This window comes from Myotis daubentonii, chromosome 7 (assembly GCF_963259705.1).
Source record: "Myotis daubentonii chromosome 7, mMyoDau2.1, whole genome shotgun sequence".
Classification (NCBI taxonomy): domain Eukaryota; kingdom Metazoa; phylum Chordata; class Mammalia; order Chiroptera; family Vespertilionidae; genus Myotis; species Myotis daubentonii.
This window is the reverse complement of record NC_081846.1, coordinates 78,461,676-78,486,540: the sequence shown is the minus strand read 5'-3', so window position 1 is coordinate 78,486,540 and position 24,865 is coordinate 78,461,676. Positions and strand designations below refer to the sequence as shown.

General features: G+C 50.7%; 1 protein-coding gene across 4 annotated transcripts in view; it reads left to right on the top strand.

Moving 5' to 3' along the window:
- The window catches only part of MGAT5 (alpha-1,6-mannosylglycoprotein 6-beta-N-acetylglucosaminyltransferase), a 362,213-nt gene that overhangs the window by 135,013 nt on the left and 202,335 nt on the right, over window positions 1-24,865 (top strand). For 3 of the 4 annotated variants that reach the window (XM_059704616.1, XM_059704618.1, XM_059704619.1), the window contains one exon: window positions 6,094-6,461. In XM_059704616.1, coding sequence (XP_059560599.1) covers window positions 6,221-6,461 — 241 coding nt within the window. In that variant the 5' untranslated portion in view covers window positions 6,094-6,220. The remainder of the gene's footprint in view (window positions 1-6,093; window positions 6,462-24,865) is intronic. The other variant, XM_059704617.1, reaches the window with a different exon arrangement.

Sequence of the window (24,865 nt, the reverse complement as noted above, 5' to 3'; positions counted from 1 at the left end):
CTGGAGATTTTCCCTTCTCCTTTTTTTCTTTTAATACCTGTCCTACCACCATAACCACTTTAGTTAAGCCCATCTGTTTAAGGGCACAATGATTTTTCACTGCTGTGTGGTGAGATCTTAGGGTTGGGGCTTGCAGCGGGTAAGGTGCAGATAGTCTCAGAGAGCCAGGTTCTTTGTGGTTCACACCAGAATGAGGCCGTGGAGGTCATCGCTTATGTGTGTGCATCTCATTTCCACCATCGGGTCTTTTCCTCTGGCAAACACTTAAATACATCCACTGTGTGCAAGGTGTGGCCGCTCCTGGCAGTGCCTGTCTTTGGGGTGTTTACAGCCCCCACAGGAGAGATTAATTAAGGTAAGAAGCTCCCCAGAGCAGCCTGCAGTGGGCACCAGGAGGACAGGCTCTCCCTTGACTGGGTTGCTCTATGCAGAAGGCGGAGTCCAGCTGTGAGAGGGTGGGGTTCCCACCACAGCAGGATGAGCAGAGCAGACTTGGGATGAGGAGAAGACAGGTGTGAAGTAGTTCGAGTGGTGCGTGGTCAGGACAGAAGAGGTGTGCTAAGGCGGAGCAGTACTGTCCCATGTGAATGTTGGATCAGCAGCGGTGACGGGTCTGCCCTGTGAGGCTGTTGGAAAAGGTCAAATCTGTGTGGTTGGGGTTAGCATTGCTCCTAAAGCAGCGGTTCTCAACCTGTGGGTCTCGACCCCTTTGGCAGTCGAACGACCCTTCCACAGGGGTCGCCTAAGACCATCCTGCATATCAGATATTTACATTACAATTCATAACAGTAGCAACATTACAGTTGTGAAGTAGCAATGAAAATAATTTTATGGTTGGGTCACAACATGAGGAACTGTATTTAAAGGGCCAGAAGGTTGAGAACCACTGTGACCTAAAGGAACAGGCATTTCCCACTGCATGCATTCCCTGAAGACACAGGTTCTGATATAAAAACTGGGCCTTGGATGGGCACCTGAAGGAACTGCGTCATCAGTCTGGTTTTCACTCCCTTGGAACTGGGCTATTTTGAGGGTGTTCTCAGGTGGTTTGAGAAATTGGCATAAGGCAGGCAGGAGCCGTCTGATGGCGGCCTCTGAGGTTGTTTCAGAGCTTGTAGGAGCAGCTATGTCTGTTGAGCTGGTGGCAAATTCTCTATGTCAGTTCCTTCTGTTGCAAGGCCTGTGGTCTACCTTTAGTAATGGTACAGCCAGACTGTGGCTATGCTGTGGGGAATGGGGGGTAGGGTCCTTGTTGGGCCCAGGAGGCTTCTCTGCCACCTCCAAGTGCAGCTCCTCCTCCACCCCCGACTTCGAGGTGGGCTCTCTCTTTTGCTCTCACTCTCATTCTCGCTCTCACTTTCTCATAACAGCTTTATTGAGATTTGATTCATATAGAGTTCTCTCACTTAAAGTGTGTAATTCAATGATTTTTAATATATTCACAGAATTATGCATCCATCACCACACATTTCAGACCATTTTCTTTATCCCCAAAATAAACCCCACATGCCTTAACTGTCACCTCCCAGTACCCAACCCATGAGTCCTAAACTACTGCTATTGTACTTGCTGTCTCTGTGGGTTTGCCTGTTCTTGACATCCTATATAATAAAAGCCTAATATGCAAATCGTTTGACCAGGAGTTCAACCACTGGCTATGATGTGTGCTGACCACCAGGGGGCGGCATGGAACATGGTGGGTGTTGGCAAAACTGAGCTGGCAGTGGAGGCGCTGCCGGCCCCTGTGGGCCCCAATGAGAATGAGACCGTGGCAGGATGGTGGAGCAGGTGAGCAGGTGGTGCCAGGCCAAGGCAGGTGCGAGCGGGGGCCTCATGGCCCCACAGATAGTGACCAGTGGCGGCGGTCGGGGGTAGAGACCCCGCCTGGCTTCTAGGCGCTGAGGGAGCCAGAGGTGGAGGGGGCCTGGCCCCAACCGATTGTCCTGCAGATGATGACCAGTGGCCGGCAGGCCCTGATCGCCTGATTGGGGCTGGGCCCTGGGCTGGGACAGGGAACTGGGGGTGGGTGGTGGTGACCAACCTCCCGTGGCGCCCAGGCGGGGGGCTGCGACCTCTCACCAGCTACCTGGGGGCGGGTTATGGAGGTGCGGTGAGAATGTGGGGTGTCTACCGAGCTTCCTTTCACTCCCTCTGCTACTCTCCCCCGGGACACCAGGGCTCATGCACCGGGGAAGCCCCCACACTCAGGTGCCGGGTGCCCGTGAGGAGCCCGCCCCACACCCAAGCAGCGTTTTTCGGGTGAGCTGGGCTGGAGCCACCGGGACTGCAGGGGCCGGTCGGGCTCTCTGTGGGTTCACGCAGGAGCCGGTCTGCAAGGCGGGCCAGGAGAGAGCTGGTGCCTGTTCGGCTTCTGTGCAGTGCTGCTGGGCCACCCAGAAGCCCACGCTGCGCCTGGCCGCACTAGCCGCATCTCCACGTGGGGACTCAGGCGCCATGACTCAGGGGATGGGGGCCCGGAGGCCCAGGTGTTGCCCAGGGCCCAGAGGTCAGCTGGGACCTGCCCTTCCACGCCAGATGCTCACACTTTGATCCCCTGCCAGGCCTAGGGACCGCACCTGTGCACGAATTTCATGCACCGGGCCTCTAGTTTCATATAAATGGAGTCAAGTGTGCTCTTTTGTGACTGCCTTTTTTCACTTCCCATAATGTTTTGAGGGATCATCCGTGTTGTAGCGTGGTATCAGTAGTTCATTCCTTTTTATTGAAAATATTCCATTGTATGACTACCACATTTTGCTTATCCATTTGCCAGTTGATGGACATTTGGGTTTTTCATTTTTTTTTTAAATCTATTATGAATAGTGCCCCCATGAATGTCAGTGCACTGATTTTACTGTGGACATATGTCTTCATTTTTCATGGGAGAATTCCTAGGAGCAGAGTTGTCTGGGCAACATGGGAACTGTGGGCTTAGCCATTTGAGCAACTGCCAAACTACTTTGCACACCAGCTGTACCCTGTCCATCCCCACCAACATCCTCAACACTTGTTCTTATGTCTTTTTGAATGATAGCCATGATGCTAATGAGTGTGAACTGGCATATGGTTGTGGTTTTGTTTGCATTTCTCTAATGGCTATTGATGTTGAGCAGCTTTACATGTGCCTTAATTTTTTGAATGAAGAGAACTGACACATTTCCTTGCCAAAGGTCTTTGACCATGTTTGGGAAGGTGGAGCCAGATGTTGTGCTGAGGAGTCAATGGGGAAAGGAAGTGAACATTGCTCTTTCAGGAAGCACAGGAATAGAGGAAATGTGTGAGAGTGGCTAGTGGCAGCGACTGATCTGGCAGCTTGACTTGCTGCAAACAGACTCGCTGTAAAATTCTTTCTGAAGGAGAACGGACAAAGTCCTGGCCCTGGGTTGTCATCGCTCCTGTTGGCAACAAGGCTTCAGAGATACACGTCTCATCCTCTCTGTGCCTGTCAGATCCACTTGGCTGGAGGCTCCAGCTGTTGGAAGGCCCAGAGCAGGCAGATTCTTGGCCCGATAGACCACTTTTTAATCACTGTTGTTCTGTGGCCTCTTGATTAATTGTGGGGTCATTACTGATGATCATTAGGTCTTTCCATGACATCACGACCCCCCAGTGAGGGCTAAGGCCTCCTATTACTATAGATGATAGGGGTGCCTCTCAAATAATAGTTTTGCAAAGTCTTTTAAAAATTAAGTCTTTCAAAAGGAATTGTGTAGATGAATTCTAATTCTCTGTGTGTGCTGACAAAGTTGCAGTTATTTCAAGCTATAGATGCCACTGGAGAAAAGAATATTTCTGGTCTTTCTATAGTCACTTAGAATCTAGGCCTACAATATCCAGAACTGCATTCTAAACTCAGAGATAGGGATTTTCACTTCAAATTTGTATGACTGAGCTGGAATTATTTGACCTGGGCTGGGTTTCTGGACCACCTATTTGCTCCCTGAATGCACCCCTGGGTGATTCCGACTCGCCCCGAGGCCACGGCAGAGAAGTGCCTCCTTCTATTGATGCCTTTGGCCCTTGGCCTTTTCTTTGCTTGCTGCAACTTTGAGCAGTGCCCTCAGGAGATTAATCGAGGAAGCAGAGTGACTTCCTGTCTGAATGGGGGCAGGTAATTCCTGTCAGCATCTGGGTTTCTTGGTAGGGCCCCCAGACTTTCTTGGTAGAGCACCTCCTGCACTCTCTGGGGGAAATCCCTGTAGCCCTGATGTGAAATCCACTCACTGGCCTGGGTTATCACGAAGGAAGTGTGGCCACTTCCAGAGGACCTGGGGCAGCACCCAGTCAGCTAATTGACTTCTAGACATCAGCCCCTCGAAGGCGGGAACCCTGTCCCATTCATTGCTCGGTCCCCAGGGCCGGTGGGTGGCCGGAGTGCTCAGCATCTGCTTGTGGAACTGATGTAGGAAGCAGCCATGGCAGGTGCTGTCCAGCTGGCCTGCACTTAGAGGGGCAGAATCAAGGGCATGGTGCCCAGATGACTCTTCACTTAGTCACCAGCTATTTTCTTGTGTCCCTGAGAAAATATGCAGGGGAGTCCCTTAGAGGGTCCCCTGGGGTCGCACACAGGAACAGCCAAGGCCGGCAGACAGCGTCCTAAACCTGCAGACCAGGAGGGAGCCTCCTAGGCTGGCACAGTGGGAAAGGTGGTCTGATGCTGGTGGGGCTGCAGGAATGGGGAAGTCCGGATTGTCAGTGTGACCGGGCAAGGCCAGCAGGTGGGGGAGCAGGTCAGTGAAGACAGGAGCCCGTGACCATCTGCAGGGCTGTGGTGATGGCAGACCAGCAGTGCCGAGGGCGCGATGGCATGGAGGAACGGACAGCGGTGATCCAGTAGTGCCAGTGGAATTCAGGCCACCTGGTGTTGGCAGTGTGGCGGTGTGGCATGATGAGGGCAGTCCTCTGCCTGCATCAGGGGCTCTTGAATTTGAGCAGCAGCAGAACCACCCTGAGGACTTGTTGGAGCACAGGCTGCTGTCTCCCTCCGCCTGCCCCCAGCGTTGCTGACTCAGCAGACCTGCAGTGGGCCCAAGATTTGCATTTCTCACTGTTGTTGCTGCGTTAGAGACCCCACTTTGAAAACCACTGGCCTAGAATTTTCTGTTAAGTGCCAATAGTAAATGTTTTAGGCCTTTGAGCTACATCAGATTTCTGTCACATCTTCTTAGTCGCTTTTCGCAACCCTTTTAGCATGTATGAGCCATCCTGGGCTGTGGATGAACGGGCTGGACTGGTGGGAGTGGGGGCACAGGGAGGCAGGGTCTGGTTTACTGTCCTGCAGTGCCCTGTATTCCTCACTATGTGACGAGCAAAGGAAACTATGCCCTTTAACCTCATTTTGCCAGATATGAATGGAACAGCCACAGGAAAGCAGGCTGTCGCGTGCCCCACGCTTCCTGTGCTGAAGTGTGGGAGTGAAAAGTGCGAGCAGCTTTCACTCACAGTAGCTAGAACGGAAAGACTGCTGGGCATCAGCCCTGGCATAGCCTGTATGCTGGTGCCTGGGAGAGGCCACCGGGTGGCCCCGAGAGAGAAAGCTCATCTCTGGACATTGCTAATGAAAGCTGGCCATGCCTAAGTAATGCGGGGGCTCTTCCCCTCCCTGTCCCATTCCCCCTGAGGGGCATCCACTTTCTTGCTCACCTTTCCAGCTGCATGCTCTGATCCTCTCCAGAGCATAGAACAATGACTTTGTAAGCTCACCTTACATATGCACAAAAGTGCCGGGCGGTGATAGGACTCCACCCTCCACTTGGGTTTCTGCTGACATTCAGTCAAATATCCTTCCATCTCCTCCCCACCTTGCACAACAGACTTCCTGTTTTGAACTTGATCCAGGCTGGAACAGCCCTGCTACACCTGTTAACACACTCAGACGCCCGTTTCCTCCTCTGTATTTGTACAGCTTTTTGTCACCTTGCCAGATTTCCCCTCTTAGCTTGCAGATCAAGAACCGTAAGATACCATACCGAACCGGCAAACTAAGAAAAAGGAAGTTCGCATTTTAGAGCTAATTTGAGTGAAAACAGGGCTCTGGTTTGTTTTACCGTGTTTTGGCATGACGGCTGAGCTAACTTTTCGCCTCCTCCACAGCAGGATGGAAGAGAGGAGAGGAAATCGGCAGATGCAGGAGCCGGAGTGAGACGACCGAGCCCACCATGAGCCCGGGCCTCCCTTCTGCGCTTTAAGAGCCAGCGGCAGGTGAAGTCGCCAGAGAGCAATGGCTCTCTTCACTCCATGGAAGTTGTCCTCGCAGAAGCTGGGCTTTTTCCTCGTGACTTTTGGTTTTATTTGGGGTATGATGCTCCTGCATTTTACCATCCAGCAGCGGACTCAGCCCGAGAGCAGCTCCATGCTGCGTGAGCAGATCCTGGACCTCAGCAAGAGGTACATCAAGGCACTGGCGGAGGAAAACAAGAACGTGGTGGACGGGCCGTATGCCGGGGTCATGACCGCTTATGGTAAGTGCTGCGCCTGGGCGGCTGCGTGACCCAGCAGCCCAGTGATTTTGTTTCCAAAGGACCCCAGGGGCTCTCAGACTTGGTCTTGTCGTGGAGTGAGTGTGTTCCTTGCCATTGCCTTAGTGGCAGTGAATTGCTCACAGAGGGACACTTTTAGAAAGTTTAAGCAGTGTCCCTTGGGAATGTCTCAGCTCTGGTACACACTGACACTCAGCCCTGGGAGCAGTGGGGTAGGCAGTTCCATTCTCCTGCTTGTGTTTGCAGCCAGCGCCTCCTCCCTCCACACACTTCTGGATTGCATGATCTCATCTGGGAGTATGATCAGGAAATGTAGAAAAGCGTTCTCATTATCTTTCCCTAAACAAAACTTAATTAGAACTGGTGGATTGAGGTAAGGAGGCTGGGGAGGAGTGGTCCATGGACGCTAAGAAACACAGAGCCCTGTGTGCCTCCCCTTGGCCAGCATGCAAGACATTAGGGCTGCCTGCGGCTAATAGCTTTAACCTTTGGCTTCTTCAGAGATTATTGCTCTTGTTTCTTGCCCTTGTCACTAAGTGCCCAGCTTGAAAAGAAATCTTTTTGTACTTGTTGCTCTTTTTTGTGGCAGGTACTGTAAATCCTTTTTGAAATGAGGTTGAGTAAAAACAAAAAAAAACACGTATAGAATTTTACTTATTTTTCTTTGGCCAAAAGTTATACTTAATATAGAAAAAGAAAAAGTTGAAAGCCGAGATCAGCAAAAATATAGTAAGAAAAAAATTAAATCACCTAAATCTATGCTAGGAAATAAGCACAACTAACATTTCAGTGCAGATCTTTCTGATACCTTGTATATGCAAATAAACATATATACACACAGATATATAGAGATGCAAAGTACTTACAAAAGCATGAGTATAAAGCAAAAATTGCAAGTAAAATTTGGATCATTGTGTTCTAGAGAAGCCACTTGCCTTGAGGTGACCCATTGTTCAGTGACAAGTCTAGTCATTGGATGGAGACTTCGGTGGCCTCAGGGTTTGAGACCCTGAGATATACTGTAAATGAGATATGAGATGGGATTGGGTGAGGGGAAAGGTTGGTATTCCATCTTGGGACCCAATCATGTGATTCCTGGAAATGTATAGCAACAGGTGGAAGCTGGGTTCAGACACAGGAAATCATGTTCAGCTTTACATATATATATATATATATATATATATATATATATATATATATATCCTATCTAATAAAAGAGAAACATGGTAATTAGCGTACAACCGCTACCCTTCCCATTGGCTAATCAGGGCAATATGCAAATTAACTGCCAGCCAAGATGGTGGCTGGCAGCCAGGCAGCTTAAAGTGAACATGAGGCTTGCTTGCTTCAGTGACGGAGGACTCCAACGTTCCCCACCTGCCGCTGCCGGCCTCTGAGCTGCAAATCTAAGCAACTATGTTACAAATATAGAAGCTAAACAAAACCCCAGAAACCTGCTTTAGTTCGCCGGGCTTTAGCCAGCAGGATCGCAACATTGTTTCAAATACAGAAGGTAAACAAAGGCCAGAAACCTGCTTTCAGCAGCGGAGGCCTAAGAGCTGGAGCCAAGCCTCAGAGCTAAAGCTGGCCCAGAATAAAAAAATAAAAAATAAAAAAGGAGCGGTTGGGAGCTTCAGTCACCCCCAGCCTGAAAACAGCCCTCAGCCCCTCACCCAGACTGGCCAGGCACCCCAGTGGGGACCCCCACCCTGAAGGGTGTGTGACCAGCTGCAAACAGCCATCATCCCCTCACCCAGGCTGGCCAGGCACCCCAGTGGGGACAGCCACCCTGATCCAGGACACCCTTCAGGGCAAACCAGCCGGCACCCACCCGTGCACCAGGCCTCTATCCTATATAGTAAAAGGGTAATATGCCTCCCAGCACCAGGATCAGCAGAGCCGAGAAGCCAACCGGCACCGGGATCAGTGTGACAGGGGGCAGCGCCCAAACCCCCTGATCGCCCTGCAGCTCTGTGTGTTACAGGGGACGGGGCCACAACCTCCCTATCTGCCCTTCTCTGTTCGTGACAGGGGAAGGCGCCCCAACCCCCTGATCAGCCCTGCTCTGTGCCTGATAGGGGGAGCTCCTCAACCCCCTGATCGCCCTGCGGCTCGGTGTGTGACAGGGTGTGGCACCCCAAACCCCTGATTGGCCCTGCTCTGTGTGTGATGGGGTAGAGCCATAATAACCTCCCCATTGGCCCTGCCCTGAGTGTGAGAGTGGCGGCGCCCCAACCACTTGATCGGCCCTGCTCTGTGGGTGATAGAGGGCGGTGCCCCAACCCCCACCCTACGGGCCCTGCTCTGTGTGTGATGGGGTAGAGCCATAACCTCCCTATCGGCCCTGCCCTGAGTGTGACAGTGGGGGCGCCCAACCCCCTGATCCGCCCTGCTCTGTGTGTGACAGGGGGCGGTGCCCCAATTCCCGTATCGGCCCTACTCTGTGAGTGACATGGGGGTGCTCCTCAACCACCTGATCGGCCCTGCTCTGTGCGTGACAGGGGTGAGCTCCCCAACCCCCTTATTGGCCCTGCTCTGTGTGTGACAGGGGGTGGCACCGCAACCTCCCCATCGACCCTGCCTTGAGTGTGACAGGGGGCAGTGCCCCAACCCCCCAATTGGCCCTACCCTGAGCGTGACTGAGGGTGGCATCACAACCTCCCATACTCCCTGCTCTGTGCATGACAGGGGGCGGCGCCCCAACTCCCCAATCGACCCTGCTCTGAGCCCGACCAGGGGCTGCACCTAGGGATTGGGCCTGCCCTCTGCCACCCAGGAGCCAGCCTAAGCCAGCAGGTCGTTATCTCCCGAGGGGTCCCAGACTGCGAGAGGGCACAGGCCGGGCTGAGGGACCCCCCTTCCCTCCGAGTGCACAAATTTTTGTGCACCGGGCCTCTAGTGTGTGTGTGTGTATATATATTTCTTTTTGAAAGGATCCAGCAAATTTGGTTAGCTTTTAATATTGCATATGTATTTTTTTGGTAAGGAGAAAATGGTTGCTTTTAACATACAATGTGGAAATTCTTTTTCAGTGCCTACTATTTGATCGCACTGTCTGCTTTAAGATTTGGCATTGTCTGTAGGCATTGGCTCTTAATATGTCTACATAAAATACCACTTTTTCTGATCTGATGGATTAATAAAAGATTCTCTTTTGAAAGCCTATGTTTAAAAACAACTAGGTTGTTTTCAGAGAGCACATTTTTAAATTACTCATTGACTTTGATCTTCTGTGATACACGGTGAGGCAAAGGTAGGTATACAGTTCTTCATATGGAAAACAATACAATCTATACTAATAACAGAGGGATATGCAAATTGGCTGGGATGCCGTCACAAAGGGCACGGAGAGGAAAGGAGAACAGATAGGCAGTTAGGGCAATCAGGCCAGGAGGGGAGAGCAGATAGGCAGTTAGGGGGATCAGGCTAGGAGGGGAGAGCAGATAGGCAGTTAGGGGGAATCAGGCTGGCAGCGGAGAGCAGTTAGGGCCATCAGGCAGGCAGGCAGGTCAGTGGTTAGGAGCCAGTGGTTCCGGATGATGAGAGGGATCCTGGATTGTAGAGGGTACAGGCAGGGCTGAGGAACCCTCTCCCCCGTGCACGAATTTTGTGCACCGGGCCTCTAGTAATCTATAATAATCTATAATAATAAAAGCATAATATGCCAATTGTCCGACTCTCTGAACAGAAGAACAACCGTCCGGATGATCGTGCTATGACACGCACTGGCGCCAGGCCAGCCAAGGCGAGTGCAATGTGATAGGTCAGGGGGCTTCACCATCGCCCACCATCGCCCCGCAGAGGGAGGCCCAAGCCAGCCAAGCAATCACACCCCACCCCGGTCACCCGCAGAGGGAGGCGATTGGTGGCTGGGGAGGGGGGACAGCACTGCACCAATGGTGAGCAGTGGTAGTGGTGGGGGCAGGGCCAGGGTCAGCTGCCGGCAGCTGGGGGAAGGAAAGCCCCGATAGGCCCTGATCACTGGCCAGGCCTAGGACACTACCCAAGGGGTCCTGGATTATGAGAGGGCACAGGCCGGGCTGAGGGACACCCCACCCACGCACAAATTTCGCGCACCAGGCTTCTAGTTAATAAATAATAATACAAATATAAACTCTAGTTTTCTCATACTCACAACTATAAGCCTACTTTGCCCCATCCTGTATTTCCTACGTATATTAAGCAAACCATCAGAAGAAATAAATAAAGCAGATTGTCACCATTGGTACTGCCAGTATGTAATCAGTGTGTAACAAGTAAAACACATGCTGTTTTCAGGTTTCTGGTTCAGTGTATTTCATGTTGGGAGAAAAGGCGAGTAGTCAGTAGTAATTTCCTCCTTCTGTTTATCTCAGTCTATCAAATGTTTTCCATGGGAAGGAGGAAGCACATAAATGGTAAATACAGACTTTCAGTTTCTCCAGTTTTGACTGTTTTTGGTTCTTGTGTACTGCTAAATATTTCACAGGGTAGGCCTTTGCTATACTCTAACGCAGCGGTTGCCAATCGGTGGCCTGCGGACCCCTGGTGGTCCGTGAGGTCCAAAAGGTTGGCAACCACTGGTCTAAAGGACAGTGATCTGGTCTCAGATTTTCAGCCTCCCAGAGATGTTATGTTTTTGTTTTTGTTTGTTTGTTTTAAAGAAAGTTACCAACCCCCCAGAGTAGTCTGTTAGAATTTCAACCACCTTTTAATCATAGGACTTTGGAGCTCAAAGAAATTTTAGAAATTTTTGTCTTTTTCTTCCCTTTACAGATGACCCTTAGCAAAGTAATTCTTTTTTCTTCCACAAAACCCACGAAGAAACAACCACACAGGTGCCATCAGCAAGTCTTAACTCACACTACTGTTTTCTGTCATCTAATCAGCTTGACATGTCAATCAAAATGGTCTTTGGAGCTGAGTTTCTGGAATTTAATTGGACTGTGCTTGTGTTGCTTGAAGAATTGGGATCATTACGTGGTGGGATCCTAAGTCAAGGTTTCTTCCCTCGGCATCGGTGACATTTGGGCTGTATAATTCTTTGTTGTGACGGGCTGTTTGTGCATTATGGGATGTTTAGCAGCATCCCTGGTGTCTCTACCCACTGGACACTATTAGCACCTCCCTACTTGTGACAGTAAGTAAAGGTCTCCAGATATAGGGGCTCAAAGTCCCCCTACCCACCTTGGAGAACCGCTGCACTTAGGGTGGGAATAGCAAGCACTGTCTGCCAGCATATTTTCTGGGAGTTCTCGAGTGGATAACTGGTTTTTGTTCTTTAAAACCTGCCAGCCTAGCCTTCTCCCTGGGTTCCAGTTCTGGGCACCCAGAGCTGGATTGAACAAGGTGGTATATTGCACATCAAGTGCTGGGAAACTGGAGAGCCATCCTGGTGATGGCGCTTCCTCTGCAGTTTGTCAGCACCAGTCATGGTCATGTCAGTTGTTGATTGATGTCACATGTCACATGGAGATGCAGAGACTAGAAGATGGTCCAGTGGTTTAGCTGGTGGAGTGGGGAAGAGGAGGTGTGAGTCATTGGTTTGCAGTCTCTTTTTCTCCCACAAATGCAGTCCAGGTACAGAGCACTGCCTCGCTGTCTGCTCTGGAGGAGTGAAGAGCTGATGCCATGGCTAGGATCTGTCTCAGGTTTGAATGAATCCCCTTAATAGAAAAAGAAAAATGCCCTTCCTTTTCCTATTCCCACATTGGTATAATCAGAGACTCTTAGTATGCTATAAGTGAGTTTTTACTCTGGGGCAGATGTTTGAAAAACAGTAGTAGCTGATACCAGGTTATTATTGATTTATTAGAATCCCTGACTTGAGATCCCAGAGCAGCAGAGTTTGGGTCAAATTCAGACCTCTGCCTGTTGTGCAATTAAGATTTTATAGAAACACAACCTCTCCCATTTGTTTGTAATAACTGTAATAAGTGAGAACCATGATAAAACCAGTTTTTATTTCACAGAGCAGGTAAAACATGCTGACTCCATCCTTCAGTAGTGACCATAGTTCATTCTAAAACACTCATCTGATTTGGTTTGTCCTTGACTAAATAATTCCTCAGGACTCCCATGGTCTAAGGCAGCATTTTCAACCTTTTTCATCTCATGGCACACATAAACTAATTACTAAAATTCTGTGGCACACTAAAAAATATATTTTTGCCCATCTGACAGGAAAAAAAAAGGTATAATGTTGATTCATTCATACCAAGTGGTTATTGTGTTGGCTGGTGTCATTTTCTTATTTGACAATCTAAGGGGAAAGAGGTCAGTATCCCAACCAAGTAGGCGGGTACTGCATGTTTTAAGAATTCTTGCGGCACACCGGTTGAGAATCTCTGGTCTAAGGCGTGGGAAGCGTCTTGGAACGCAGCGTGCCCCTTTTTGATGTGCTGTCTGAATCTGCTTTTGAGCTACAATGTCAGAGCTGAATAGCTGCCACTGAGATGACACAGCCTAACATGTTTCCTGTCTGCTCCTTGGGCAAAAATCTCAGCCCCTGCTCTGGACAGTCCCGGGGTCAGTCTTTCTGCCTACAGGATATTTTTGGTGTCCTCCAGACTCCTCATTTTTGTGATTGAGTTCACTAAGACATCTTCACGAGGCACCAGTGCTGCACTTTTCGGTCCCCTGGAAGTGCCTCTGAGCAGCATGTCCAGAGCTGAGTGGTTGGGGGATGGGCTTTGGAGCCAGCCAGTTGGCTTTGCCAAATAGCAGCTGTTGGCTGGGGCCCTGGTGGCAGGAACCACTGTGGAGTGGGATGTGGCTCCCTGTCTGCCAGGTCAGTGTGAGGCGTGAAGGAGGTGCTGCGTGCTTGCTGCCTATCAAGTTTGGGCCTCAATCCACAGAACTTTCAAATAGCACCTCCCTGTCCCCATCCTTTTTTGGTGATTGGAAAAGAGACTTTTGAACTTTTGGGATTTAGTGATTCAAAAATGGTGACTGGAAGATGTCCCAGCAGCCTGTGGAATAGTGGGAGCATTCACTCTCGGGGTGTGGCTGGCATTTCCGGGGGCGGCTCTGTCACTCCTGAGAGGAGCTGGAGCCAGAGCCCTCTGCAGGCCAGCCTCACAGCGTCTGTCTTCCAGGCCAGCCGGCAGGGCCATGCCTGTCCCTGACTTTGGTGGATCTGCGTCATGAGTGGTGTCACTCGCCCTAGTCAATGCCGTTCTTGTTTCTGAGGTGAACTGATCTCTTTCTCCGATGGCCTGACCCACATTCTGATCCCCAGTGGTCACCTCTTATCTAACAGGACAGGCCTGGTCCACTTGTGTCTCTCAGTAACTGGAATGGAAACCTGGGGTGATCCACCCACTTATTAACCCTGCTCTTTCTCATCTGTTTGCCTTGCTGTGCTCTGGACTTGTCACCAGCTCAGGCTGAGGTGGATGTGCCTCCCACCCCCATATCCCATTTTCCTGCTCCCTTTAACCTCCAGGTCTACACACCTGCGCTTCCTGACCTGCCTGCTCCGCCTTACCTCCTGTTCCCTGCATTTCTTGGGCCTAGACTGCCCCCTTGATTGGCTCTTATCCATCAAGCCTGGCACTTTGGGGGATGTCTGTGCCATTGGCTGGTACGTGCTAGTGCCCTCAAAGTTTTGTTGCTACAGCTGGAAAGAGCTGGGCAGGTCCCTGTTCTTGTGGAGGCTGCATTCATATTGGAGGCAGAAATAATAAACAAGACCATGTCAGATAATCAGAAATCCCAAGAAGAAAAATGACCCAGGAGATGTGCCCTTTTTTTTTTTCTTTCTTCTTTTTTTTTTTTTTTTTTAGTTAAAGTGAAAAGTGAGTTTATTAGTGGAGCTGTGAGAGTGGAGGCTACTCCACAGCAGCCAGGATGTGATTTTTTTAAGAGCTACTTTGGAGAGAAGGTCAAAGAAAATCTCTCCCAGGAGGTGACACCAAGGGGCTGCTGGGCAGGATGGGAAGAGGGAGGTTGAGACAGAGCGGCCAGCAGAAGGCAGCTGTGGGCCTGGCAGAGGCCTGCGTGCGCCCTCCAGGCAGAACAGGGGCCGCTGCAGCTGGAGCAAGTGAGCAGGAGCCTGTGGAAGCTGCTGTTGGCGGGGCAGCAAGCAGGGGGCCATGTGGGCTGTGGATCTCAGTCTGATGGGAAGGGAGGGAGGTGAGGGGTGGGAGTTCTTGTGGCGGAGCTTGGGCTTATTTTCTACTGTTACCGCCAGGGGGGTGCAGGGGGTATAAGGAGGAAGGAAGTTCTATTTCCTTGAGGTGGCGTGAGGAACAGGGTAGGGCTTAGGTTGCTGGTCAGGAGCATGGTGCAGTAGCTGCCTCAGGTGGCCTTGGTTGGCCTGGAGGTGCCCATTTTCAAGACATTAGCACCATTTTCAGTTGGTTCTGCTCAAAAGCCAAAGGGAAGCTCCCCCCACCCCCCACCCCCACCCCTGCCGGGGAACGTGGGCATGGCTGCCTGAGGTTCCTCTGAAAAGGTAGCCCCTCCCCTAGGCGAAGGCCTCGGCCACCTTGTGAGAGTCAGACCAGCACTTCTGCATGTTCCATTCCACATCTCCTACCAGAAAGAAGAAAAACTTGAGTTGCAGTTCATCAGATAGAGAAGCCTGTACAGGGTTTTCACTGTTTTCCTTTTGCCTCTTCTGCAAGGCTGGTGCAGGGCTGTTTTTGGAGGGCTGGCTCATGTGGAAACAGCATCACCAAGGCAGAGCCTGTGCCCCGAGGGCAATGCCGCTCTGGCCTGGAGCTGCAGGAAAACGCCAGCTGCTCCGTGTGTCTGTGCAGGCCGAGGTTGCTCCGTGGCGACATGGCTGGTGCAGTTACAGGAAGGGCTTTGTGCTTTAAGAAGCTTAGAACCCAAAAAAGAGCCGCTCTGAGGCTTGGGGCTTTTCCAGCAATGCTGCTGTGGCAGAGATCAGTCAGCCCAGCATCCGCCCCGCACCCCCCTGAGCAACCCTCCCCCAGCACCCCCCTGAGCAACCCTCCCCCAGCACCCCCCTGAGCAACCCTCCCCCAGCACCCCCTGCCTAGTATCCTCACCCAGCCCAGCATCCCCCCCAACACCCCCAGCCCAGCATCCCCCCTCAACACCCCCAGCCCAGCATCCCCCCTCAACACCCCCAGCCCAGCATCCCCCCTCAACACCCCCAGCCCAGCAACCCCTTGCCCAGCATCCCCAGCCAGCATCCCAGCTCAGCCCAGCATCTCCCCCTCACTACCCCCAGCCCAACATCCCCCTGCCCAGCATCCCCTGCCTAGCATCCCCGCCCTGGGCCAGGATGAGGTCACAAACACACCAGCCAGTCCCGGAGTGGAGGAGGACCTGGGAGTGTTGGACAGGAGTGTAGTCTCTGGGAACGGGGGTCTCTGGGAGGAGCTAGACCAGTGGTTCTCAACCTTCCTAATGCCGCGACCCTTTAATACAGTTTCTCATGTTGTGGTGACCCCGACCATAAAGTTATTTCATTGCTACTTCATAATTGTAATTTTGCTACTGTTATGAATTGTAATGTAAATACCTGATATGCAGGATGTATTTAGGCGACCCCTGTGAAAAGGTCGTTCAACCCCCAAAGGGGTCGGGACCCACAGGTTGAGAACCGTTGAGCTAGAGACTCTGCCACGAGGCTCCTTCCTCCATGCCACTTCAGGTCACGCCCTGACTTCAGAAGGGAAAGCCTGTGTGAGGCCCCAAAGCCGGTCTCCTCCCTGGCCGGTGGCCCAGCTCCTCCTGCCTTGCTCTGTTTTGGTGGGCTTTTTCCGCCAGGACTGTGCCACCTAACGAGCTGGCCCCCTTCTCATGTCTGCCTGGGCAGCGCAGCTGTCTTCCAAGCCCGGCTGTGGGCCTGGCTCAGCATTTTCCTGTGCCAGTCTCTGCGCTGCTCCTCCTCCCGCAACAAGCCTCTCTCCAGAAGGCCTGCCCCAGCTTTCCCTGTTCTCACTCAGAAGTGGGGCCCAGTCCAGTGCCATCCCTTCACTGAAGGCAGGTCCCCCCTGCTCCATCCTCACTCCTCTCATCACTTAACTACCTAGCATCCCATGTACTGCATTTTGTCATCTCTCCCTCACTTAGAACATAAGCCCACAAACACAGGGATTTTGTCTTATTTTGTCCCCCAGAGCTGAGCAAGTGCTTGGTGCACAGTAGGAGCCAGAAGTGAATAGCCTCACCCCACCCCCACCCAGGACTCCGTGTACCACACTGTTACAGCTGGGGCTGCTTTGAAAGTCAGAGCAATGTTTTCAGTGAGACAGGAAACGAGAAAAGATTCCCTGTGGATTCCATGCCTGGGAGTCTCCAAGTGGCTATTTTGTAGGATCTTGTCATGGGAACCGTTGTTTATGCTGGAAAGCAGTTAGAGAGTGATTATTTATATTATTTATTTATTTTAAATATTTTATTGATTTTAGAGAGAGGAAGAGGTAGAGAGAAACATTGATGTGAGAGAGAAACATCGATTGGCTTTCTCCTGTACATGCCCCCCCCCCATCTTCCTCCCCCCCGACCAGTGATCCAACCAAAACTCTGGTATGTGCCCCAACAAGGAATCAAACCCACCATCCTTCAGTGCACAGTGCACGGGGTGCCACTCCAGTCCACTGAACCACACCAGCCAGGCAGCCAGGGCTAGAGTGTGTATATGTGGCTCGTGCGAGGGCTCCTTACTGGATGGGTGACCTCGGGCAAGGCATTGATATTTTGAGAGCTTGCTTCCTCTTTAGTAAAATAGAGGATATAATACTTACCTCATAGGGTTGCTATGAGGACTGCATGTGACCAAGCTAATTAGAGCACTTGGATTAGTAGAGAGTGGTTGTTACTGGGAGTTATCGCTAACCCCAGCCTGCACGCACCCGCGTCTGTTACCAGCCGCACAGAACTGCCGGCTAACCCTGACATTTTTGATTCACTTGAGCCTGGGCTTCAGGAACCTCCTGTGTGGCTGCCCTTAGGGGTGAGGCCCAGCCAGACATGGGAGGGACACTCAGCCCCACAGGAAGGCAGGCTTGCCACCCCTCCGACCCAACAACAGGCTTACCCACCACCAGAAACTCCGGCGGCTTTGAGAACTGCTTCTCCGGGTTGAGAACTGCTCCTCTGGCCTCCAGAGAGAGGCTGTTGGGCTCCTCACTGGGCCCCTTTCTAAAGGTGTTAGCTCCGCAGAGTGACTGGCATTTTAGAAACAGGAGATGTCATGGTTATTGCCTTGTTCAAAAGAGACGGTTTCCTCTGTGGGCCGTGAGATAAGCCGGGTGTGAAGGGGCAGTTTCTGGTGAGGGTGGTGAGCTAGGAGTAGGCTGTGCTAAGGCTGCCCTTTGCTTCCAGGGAAGATGCCCTGGAGTCAGGAGGGGGAACTTGGGCAGCGGTGGGCTTGACCTAGAGCCCCAGTCCTTTCCTCCTCTGTAGAGGGCTAAAGGGCTGGTCCTACTCGGCAGCTGGCTAGCTAGGAAAGTTGGGAGAATGGCCAAAAACTCCATTCTGGATATTTATAGATTCCATAAAGCACTCGATATCATAAAAAATAAAAAAGAAAGTACTCTATACCCCCAAACCCAGAAAAAGAGCATCTATACAATAAAGGGCCAGGGTCGTAACGTCCACAACGGCCGAAGGCTTGACCACGCCAGGCTAGGGAGCTGAGGGAGTGGGAGCTGGTCCATCAGTGGCAGCCGTGACTTGGCAGCCGCTGAAAGGCTGACTTCTTGGCCCTCAGACTCCAGTCAGTCAGTGGCGGAGGCGGGGCAGAACTGGGAACTGGCTTCCTTAGTTGTCCTCTAGGTTCAATCTCAAGAGGACAGGCCAGGCACCAAGGGGCCAGCGCTGCCTGCCTACTGGAACGTGGCCTCGGGCACTGCGGCTGCTTCCTCTCCCTAGACGCTCCACAAGGTCACTTGAGCCTACCCTGCTCCAGATGAAGTGTGATCACTGCACACGGAAACAATGTAGTAAAAAAATTAAAACCAATGGCCAAGGGCCCACCTCCATGAGCTCACAGGAGCCTCTGAGCCCTGGGCACCCCGACTATTTTAGGAGCTTCAGGTGAGCGAGGATGCAGAGGGGTCAGGAAACCTCCCTGGAGGTCCGGCGGTAGGTCTGATTGCCAATCCATCTGTCCTGCTGTCTGCCAACAGCCGCCTTAGCGGAGAATGGGAGGACAAAGGGAGGGGGCAGTTCTGCAAACCCCAGAGGGAATCCAGGGTCCCAGGTACTCTGCCCCACCCGCTAACACTGCGGCTGTGAGGGCACTGCGGCAGCCAACCAGCCTGATCCGTACCCCCCCTCCCTGCCACCTGCTGGTCGCAGACACAGGGAGCACCCCTTCTGAGGGGAGAAGCTCACCAGGTATTCAGAAGGCGCTCAGCGAGCAGTCCCCACGGGTTGTGTTTGCACCTTCATGCTGTCTCCCCCCGACCCCCCGCCGCAATGTCGAAGGAAACCTGATTCAAGAACACCCCCATGCTGACCACCCACACGGAAAGCAGCGTGTGATAAACATCATGTCCCCCAGACGCCTGAATCCGCCTCAAAAGGAAGATGCTACAGACCCTGAGCCGGAAGATCGGACTGAGACAGAAGGTCTGGGAAAAGCAGGGCTGCCCCACCTGCTCCCCGTCCCCCTCCCTGTGTGAAGCGCCTGCATTGCCGCCCTTGGACGGAGGCCTGCGAAGGAGTGAAGAACTGTGTCTGTGCTGTGGCTGCGCTCGGCCTCCTGCCCTCGTGGATAAGCAGGAAACATATTTACGTGCCAGAATCTAAAACCCTCTTTATCGGCAATAGCGCAAATAATGCAAGACCCACACATGTTTCTAAACAGCACTCTGGCTTGCTGCGTGTGAACCCAGATTGAAGGCTTGCTCTCTGCCAAGGAGGCTGCAAAGGCTGCTGCTCTCTCGAACGCACCCAACCTGGAGAGGTTTAAAGGGAAAAGGAGATAAAAATAAAACAACATAGCAGCAAGCTCTGAAGCCACTGCCGCTGCTGTCAAATCCTCCGCACGATGGTGACATCAGAACCTGTCTCCCCGTGCTTGGGGCTCCGACAGCTGAGCCGCTGACACCTGCCAAGTCGCCTGGCACCGGCCTCATTTACCCACGGCCACTTTCAACCTCCCGCCTGCTCCTGGAGCCAGTGGGCTTGCGGATGGAGGCTTCTGTGTTAAAGCAACCCTGTTGGTGCAGCACAGACACGTGTGGGCTTTTTAAAAGATGAGAACTCCTAACTGTTTTCAACTGTTCTGAGATCACACTCCCAGCCTTGGCGACTCTCAAATAGGCCTCAGCGATTCCACTTGCCCGATGCAAAGACTGACCCGGGTTTCACAGAGACCGAACCCTCGGACTGGAGCAGACCGGGAGAAAAAAGCAGGGTCTGATCGCAGACCCCATGGCAGTCAGTGCTGGGTCCGTGTGGCAGAAGTCAATCCTGCAGTCCTTGAACATAGGGTCAATTAATATTAAGTGACATAGGGTCAATTATTATCTCTTTGAGAGGAGTTGAGAATATAAAGTACAGTGTAGGGCAAATACTTATATTATTTCACATAAAACTCTTTTCAATTAAGATATTTTTCTTTATTTAAAATGTATCTTCATTGTTGAAAGTATTACAGATGTCCCTTTGTTTTAGGTTTTTTTGTGTGTTTTTATTTCCCATTGAGCTCCTCCACCCTGCACCTGCCCCTTCTAGGCCTTCGCCAGACTATTGTCTGTGTCCAAGGGCTAGTCTTATCAAATACATAAAAATCTAGAAAGATTTAGAGAAAATAAAATAAAATAAAAGATATGCCAGAAGAGCTGAAGTTGCTACGTGAATACTGGATACAGGCTTGAAGCCAAAACACAACTCATGAGATAAAGTTAGTCATTGTAACATAACAAAAGGTTCCTTTCACTAAAGAGATAAGTTGCTTCCCAATACTTAATACACATAATAGAACAGTGTGGGGGTTCAGAATGAGCCTCACCAAGATGTGTCTCAGTGGTATGCAGCTTTTTGAGCTAAGGGCAATTTTAGCTTCAGGCTCAAGGGAAAATTCTGCCCCTCCCTTTAACTACATAAAAAAAATTGAATTAGAGGACTTGCCCATAATAAGACATTATCCTATATAATAAAAGGCTAATATGCAAATCAACCGAACAGCAGAACGATTGGTCGCTGTGACATGCACTGACCACCAGGGGGCAGATGCTCGATGCAGGAGCTGTCCCCTGGTGGTCAGTGTGCTCCCACAGGGGGAGCGCCACTTAGCCAGAAGCCAGGCTCATGGCTGGCTAGTGCAGCAGCAGTGATGAGAGCCTCTCCTGCCTCCGTGGCAGGGCTAAGGATGTCCGACTGATGGCTTAGGCCTGGAGTGGGCTTAGGCCTGGAGTGGGCTTAGGCCTGGAGTGGGCTGAGTGCAGTCTGGGCTGAGGGATCCCCCCTCCCCATCCAAGTTCACAAATTTCGTTTACCAGGCCTCTAGTAAAAGAATAAAAAAAAATACTCCTTACCTCCAAACCCAGATAAATTTTGATTTCCTTCCAGTCCTTTTTTTTAAAATGCAGAGATACGCACATATGTGTGCATGCTTTTAAAAAAAATATATTTAAAAAATGTTTAAATTCATCTTTTTTGTATTTCTTCATGCCATTAGGTATTTTTAATGGCCATACACTTTTCCTTTCTCATCCATCCGTTCCATAAATAGGTATTGAGCTTCTGATATTAATAACTAGTGGTGGCCCTAACTGGTTTGGCTCAGTGGATAGAGCGTCGGCCTGTGGACTGAAGGGTCCTGGGTTCAATTCTGGTCAAGGGAATGTACCTTGGTTGCGGGCACATCCCCAGTAGGGGGTGTGCAGGAGGCAGCTGATCGATGTTTCTCATCGATGTTTCTAACTCTCTATCCCTCTCCCTTCCTCTCTGTAAAAAAATCAATAAAATATATTAAAAAATAACAAACAAGCTAGTGATGATAATCAGGTGACAATACAGATTGCTCTCTGCCTTCCTGGAGTTTCCAATCTCGCGATGTATTCCATCGTCTGAAGAAAGGGACACCATGTAATTTAATCTTTGGGAAGTTTCCAGCCCTTATCTATAATAAATGACACTGTTCTCTTTTAGAAATAACTCTGCTTTGAATGTCCTTGTACATAATGAATAGAGTGTATTTTGGTCATTACTACGACTGCATTTTCTTTCTCAGGAAAGGTCACTTTAAAACTAATTTAAAAATATATAACTGATGAAACCTGATGTGCCTGGGAGTGGAAGGGAATGAGAGGTTGTGGTTAATTCTTTTATCACTAGCACCTTCCTTTCTCATTAACGCCCTGTGTTTGCTGGGTCCTCTGGAGCCCACAGTGAAGCAGCTCTGTTGTTCACACTGCCTCTCTGGGGCGCCCGGGTTGCAGAGGGATTGTCACTGGGAGCAAGCACTGATGCAAATGATTTTTGGCCGTTCAGGCAAGAGTCCTTGCCCATTATGCAGTGGGTTCTGTGCCAGCGAATCATGGCAGCCACACCTGGATTCTCAACCTAGGCTGTGCCAGGATCCTGGACATGTGGGTTCTGCAGATTCTCTCCGAATGCCCTAGGCATGGGGCTTGGCTCCACAGATGAGCCCAGGGGCCAGCAGGCTGGAGGACCACTGCCTTAGAAACATGCTCCAGGGTGTAGGGTGGGACAGCGTGGAGGCCCCAAGCGCAGGCTTTCTTGATCATCCCTCAAAAAATGATTGACTTAATGATCTTGGAAGTCAGGGCCCACCACCCATTTTCACAGCTTCAGCTAATAGAACTACAAACCTCTTCCACTCGCAGGGCCCCTCTTTCCACTGAGGTCCTGTCTCCTTGGGCTCCGGCTGTGGAGCAGAGTGTAGCCGGCGGTGGTATCCGCTTGGCTGTCCTGCTCAAGGACGTGGCAGCATCTTCCAGCCCTTCTGCCCCCCCCATCCCCCCCCCCACCCCCGTCCAATGTCTTGGCTTCTTGAAAGGGAAGAAGCCACCAGAGCACCTGTTCTGAGGTAGTGTACATCCCACCCTTTGGAGCAGGATAGAAAACAAAGCTCACTTTACCGAGGGGGGCATTTTCAATGTTTTCAACTACTTTGATCTCATCTTTGTCATGTACAGTAATTTTTAGAAAGACAGTATTTTGTTAGTAATGTTGGGATTAAATTTTTTGCTAAGGCTTTGAAACACAAACAAAATTTTAAAAGCTTGTCAGCAATTGAAAATTGCAATCCTGCTGAGGACACATTTTATTGTTATAGTAACTGTAAAACATAATGATAAATATAAAAAGTACCATACAGGAATTAGGAGGAATATTTTCATTCTCATTTCTTTATTAAACTCTATAGAAATTATTCTAGGGTGTATAGTCTTATTGGATAAGTGGGTTATCATGAAGACTAAAATGCCAACAAAAACCCCCTCTGGCATCAGTTTAAAATTGCAATAAAACTCTTAACAGTTTTTGTAGGTTTAGCTGTAAAATACAAAGGTGAGAAATCATTTCACCACCTAGAAAGGTATAATTTGTGTAGCTTCATTTCTGGGAAAATTGTTGTTTGTTTACTTGTTGGTTCATTCATTCATGCACACACTTACTGAGCACTGTAATGCGCCAGGCTGGGTGCCAGTTGGTGAGGATGCAGAGATGGGGTTGGCATCGCTTGGCCCTGGTATATTCTATTGGTAGTGTCTTTTGTCTCGTGTTGGACTGCCTTGAAATAGTGACTCGAATAGCTGCTTGAAATGAAAGTGAAGTTTTTTTCCTTTCATATTGAGAGAGAAAAAAATGCCTACCCGGGTGACATGTCTAGAGTCCAACGTTCTTGATAGTGTTATATTTCATTTTAAGGCATAAGGTGTGGAAAGGCAGATTTTAAATGATGTTTAATGCTGGATTTGCTTAAAAAACAGTGGCATCGGCAGTTGCTGAGGGCAGTTGGGATGTGATCTATCGTGGCTGAAGCCCAGAGGTTACTCCCTGGCGAGTGTGTTCTGGAGCAGTAGGTCAGAGATGCTTCCGGCCGACAGGTGCTTTTTAGAGGTGATGTCACAAGGTGGATAGGAGCCGGGACCTGCATCCATTGTGGGTATGAGCCTTGGGTCTGCAGTCCCCTGGAGCAAATTACTCATCCTCCCCGAGTTGTGGTTTATTCGTATATAAAACGGGAGTGGGAACCACAGTACATTCCCCGTCCTGTCCGGGCAGGATCAAGAGCTAGTCCCTGAGGGGAGCCGCTGACAGAGGAGCTCGTTACGTGGTGGTGGTGGCAGAGGGATCCCACTGGTCAGTAGTATTGGGTTACATTTCTCATCATCACAAATTCCCTCACGTATACCATGTCAGAGCCCATGGCTGCCAGGGGAGGTCAATAGGAAATAGGTTGCACTTGTTGGTGGACTGACTGTATTTTAAGAATTGAGGAAGAAAATCTTCTTAGTGCTCAAGTGACAACTTCGTATCCTACCTCAGGTGTTCTCTACCGATAACTGTGGGTTAGGGATTCTGTCTGTAGTTCTGTTGCCTTTTGTCGATATAAAAGGTTACCAGCCCTTGAGTCGTAGGCTCCTACAGGAGGAGGGACGGCCTCCCTCCTGGCACTTCCCGTGGTATCTGCAGCGATGTCTCTGGTGCCCACTGAACAGCAATCAGCAGGATGTAGGTTCCGTGGGTGGCTTCTCCCATTTCCATTCACGATCCCATACACCTCTGTCAGACTTCTCTCCTGGTATCTCCACAGAAGGAGGGCCAGTGGTGAAAAAAGGGTGGAGAGGAGTTGCCTAATTCAGTGGTTCTCAAATGAGGGAAATGTTACCCGCCCCCCCCCCCCCACCCAAGGGACTTGGGCAATGTCTGGAGACATTTTTGGTTGTCATAGTTTAGGTATTGCTGCCATCATTTAATGGCTGCTAGAGCCTAGGGATGCCGCCAAACACCCCACAAATCACAGGACAGCCCCACACAACAAAGAATGATCTGGCCCAAACTGTCAGTAAAGCTGAAGCTAAGAAACCCTGAGTTACCCCAAACGAACTAGCAGGTAATAGTGAAATGCCATTTTACACAGGGACTCCCTGGCTGGCAGGACAGGCAAAGAGGCTGGAGATGGGGGAGCTTGATGTCTTCTGTCTGAGGAGCGGTCTCTTTGTACCGGGCTCAGCCATCTCTTCGTGGCACAGCAGCCCTCATCTATGTGGCTGGTCTCTGGCAGTCCTCAGAACCTTGGAGAATCCGTGCCTGCCTCAGGTCAGCGTAAGAGCAGAGCTGGTGGCTGACTGCCACTGGCCGTGCCAGCTCATGACGTGCCTGGGACAGACTGAGTCATGCCGACTGGGACTGCAGCCCCGGAGGAGAGCCATCTGAGACTCTGGATAATGGTAAAACTTCACATCACCCACGAGGAGGTTTCTTCAGGAAGCATATTCCAG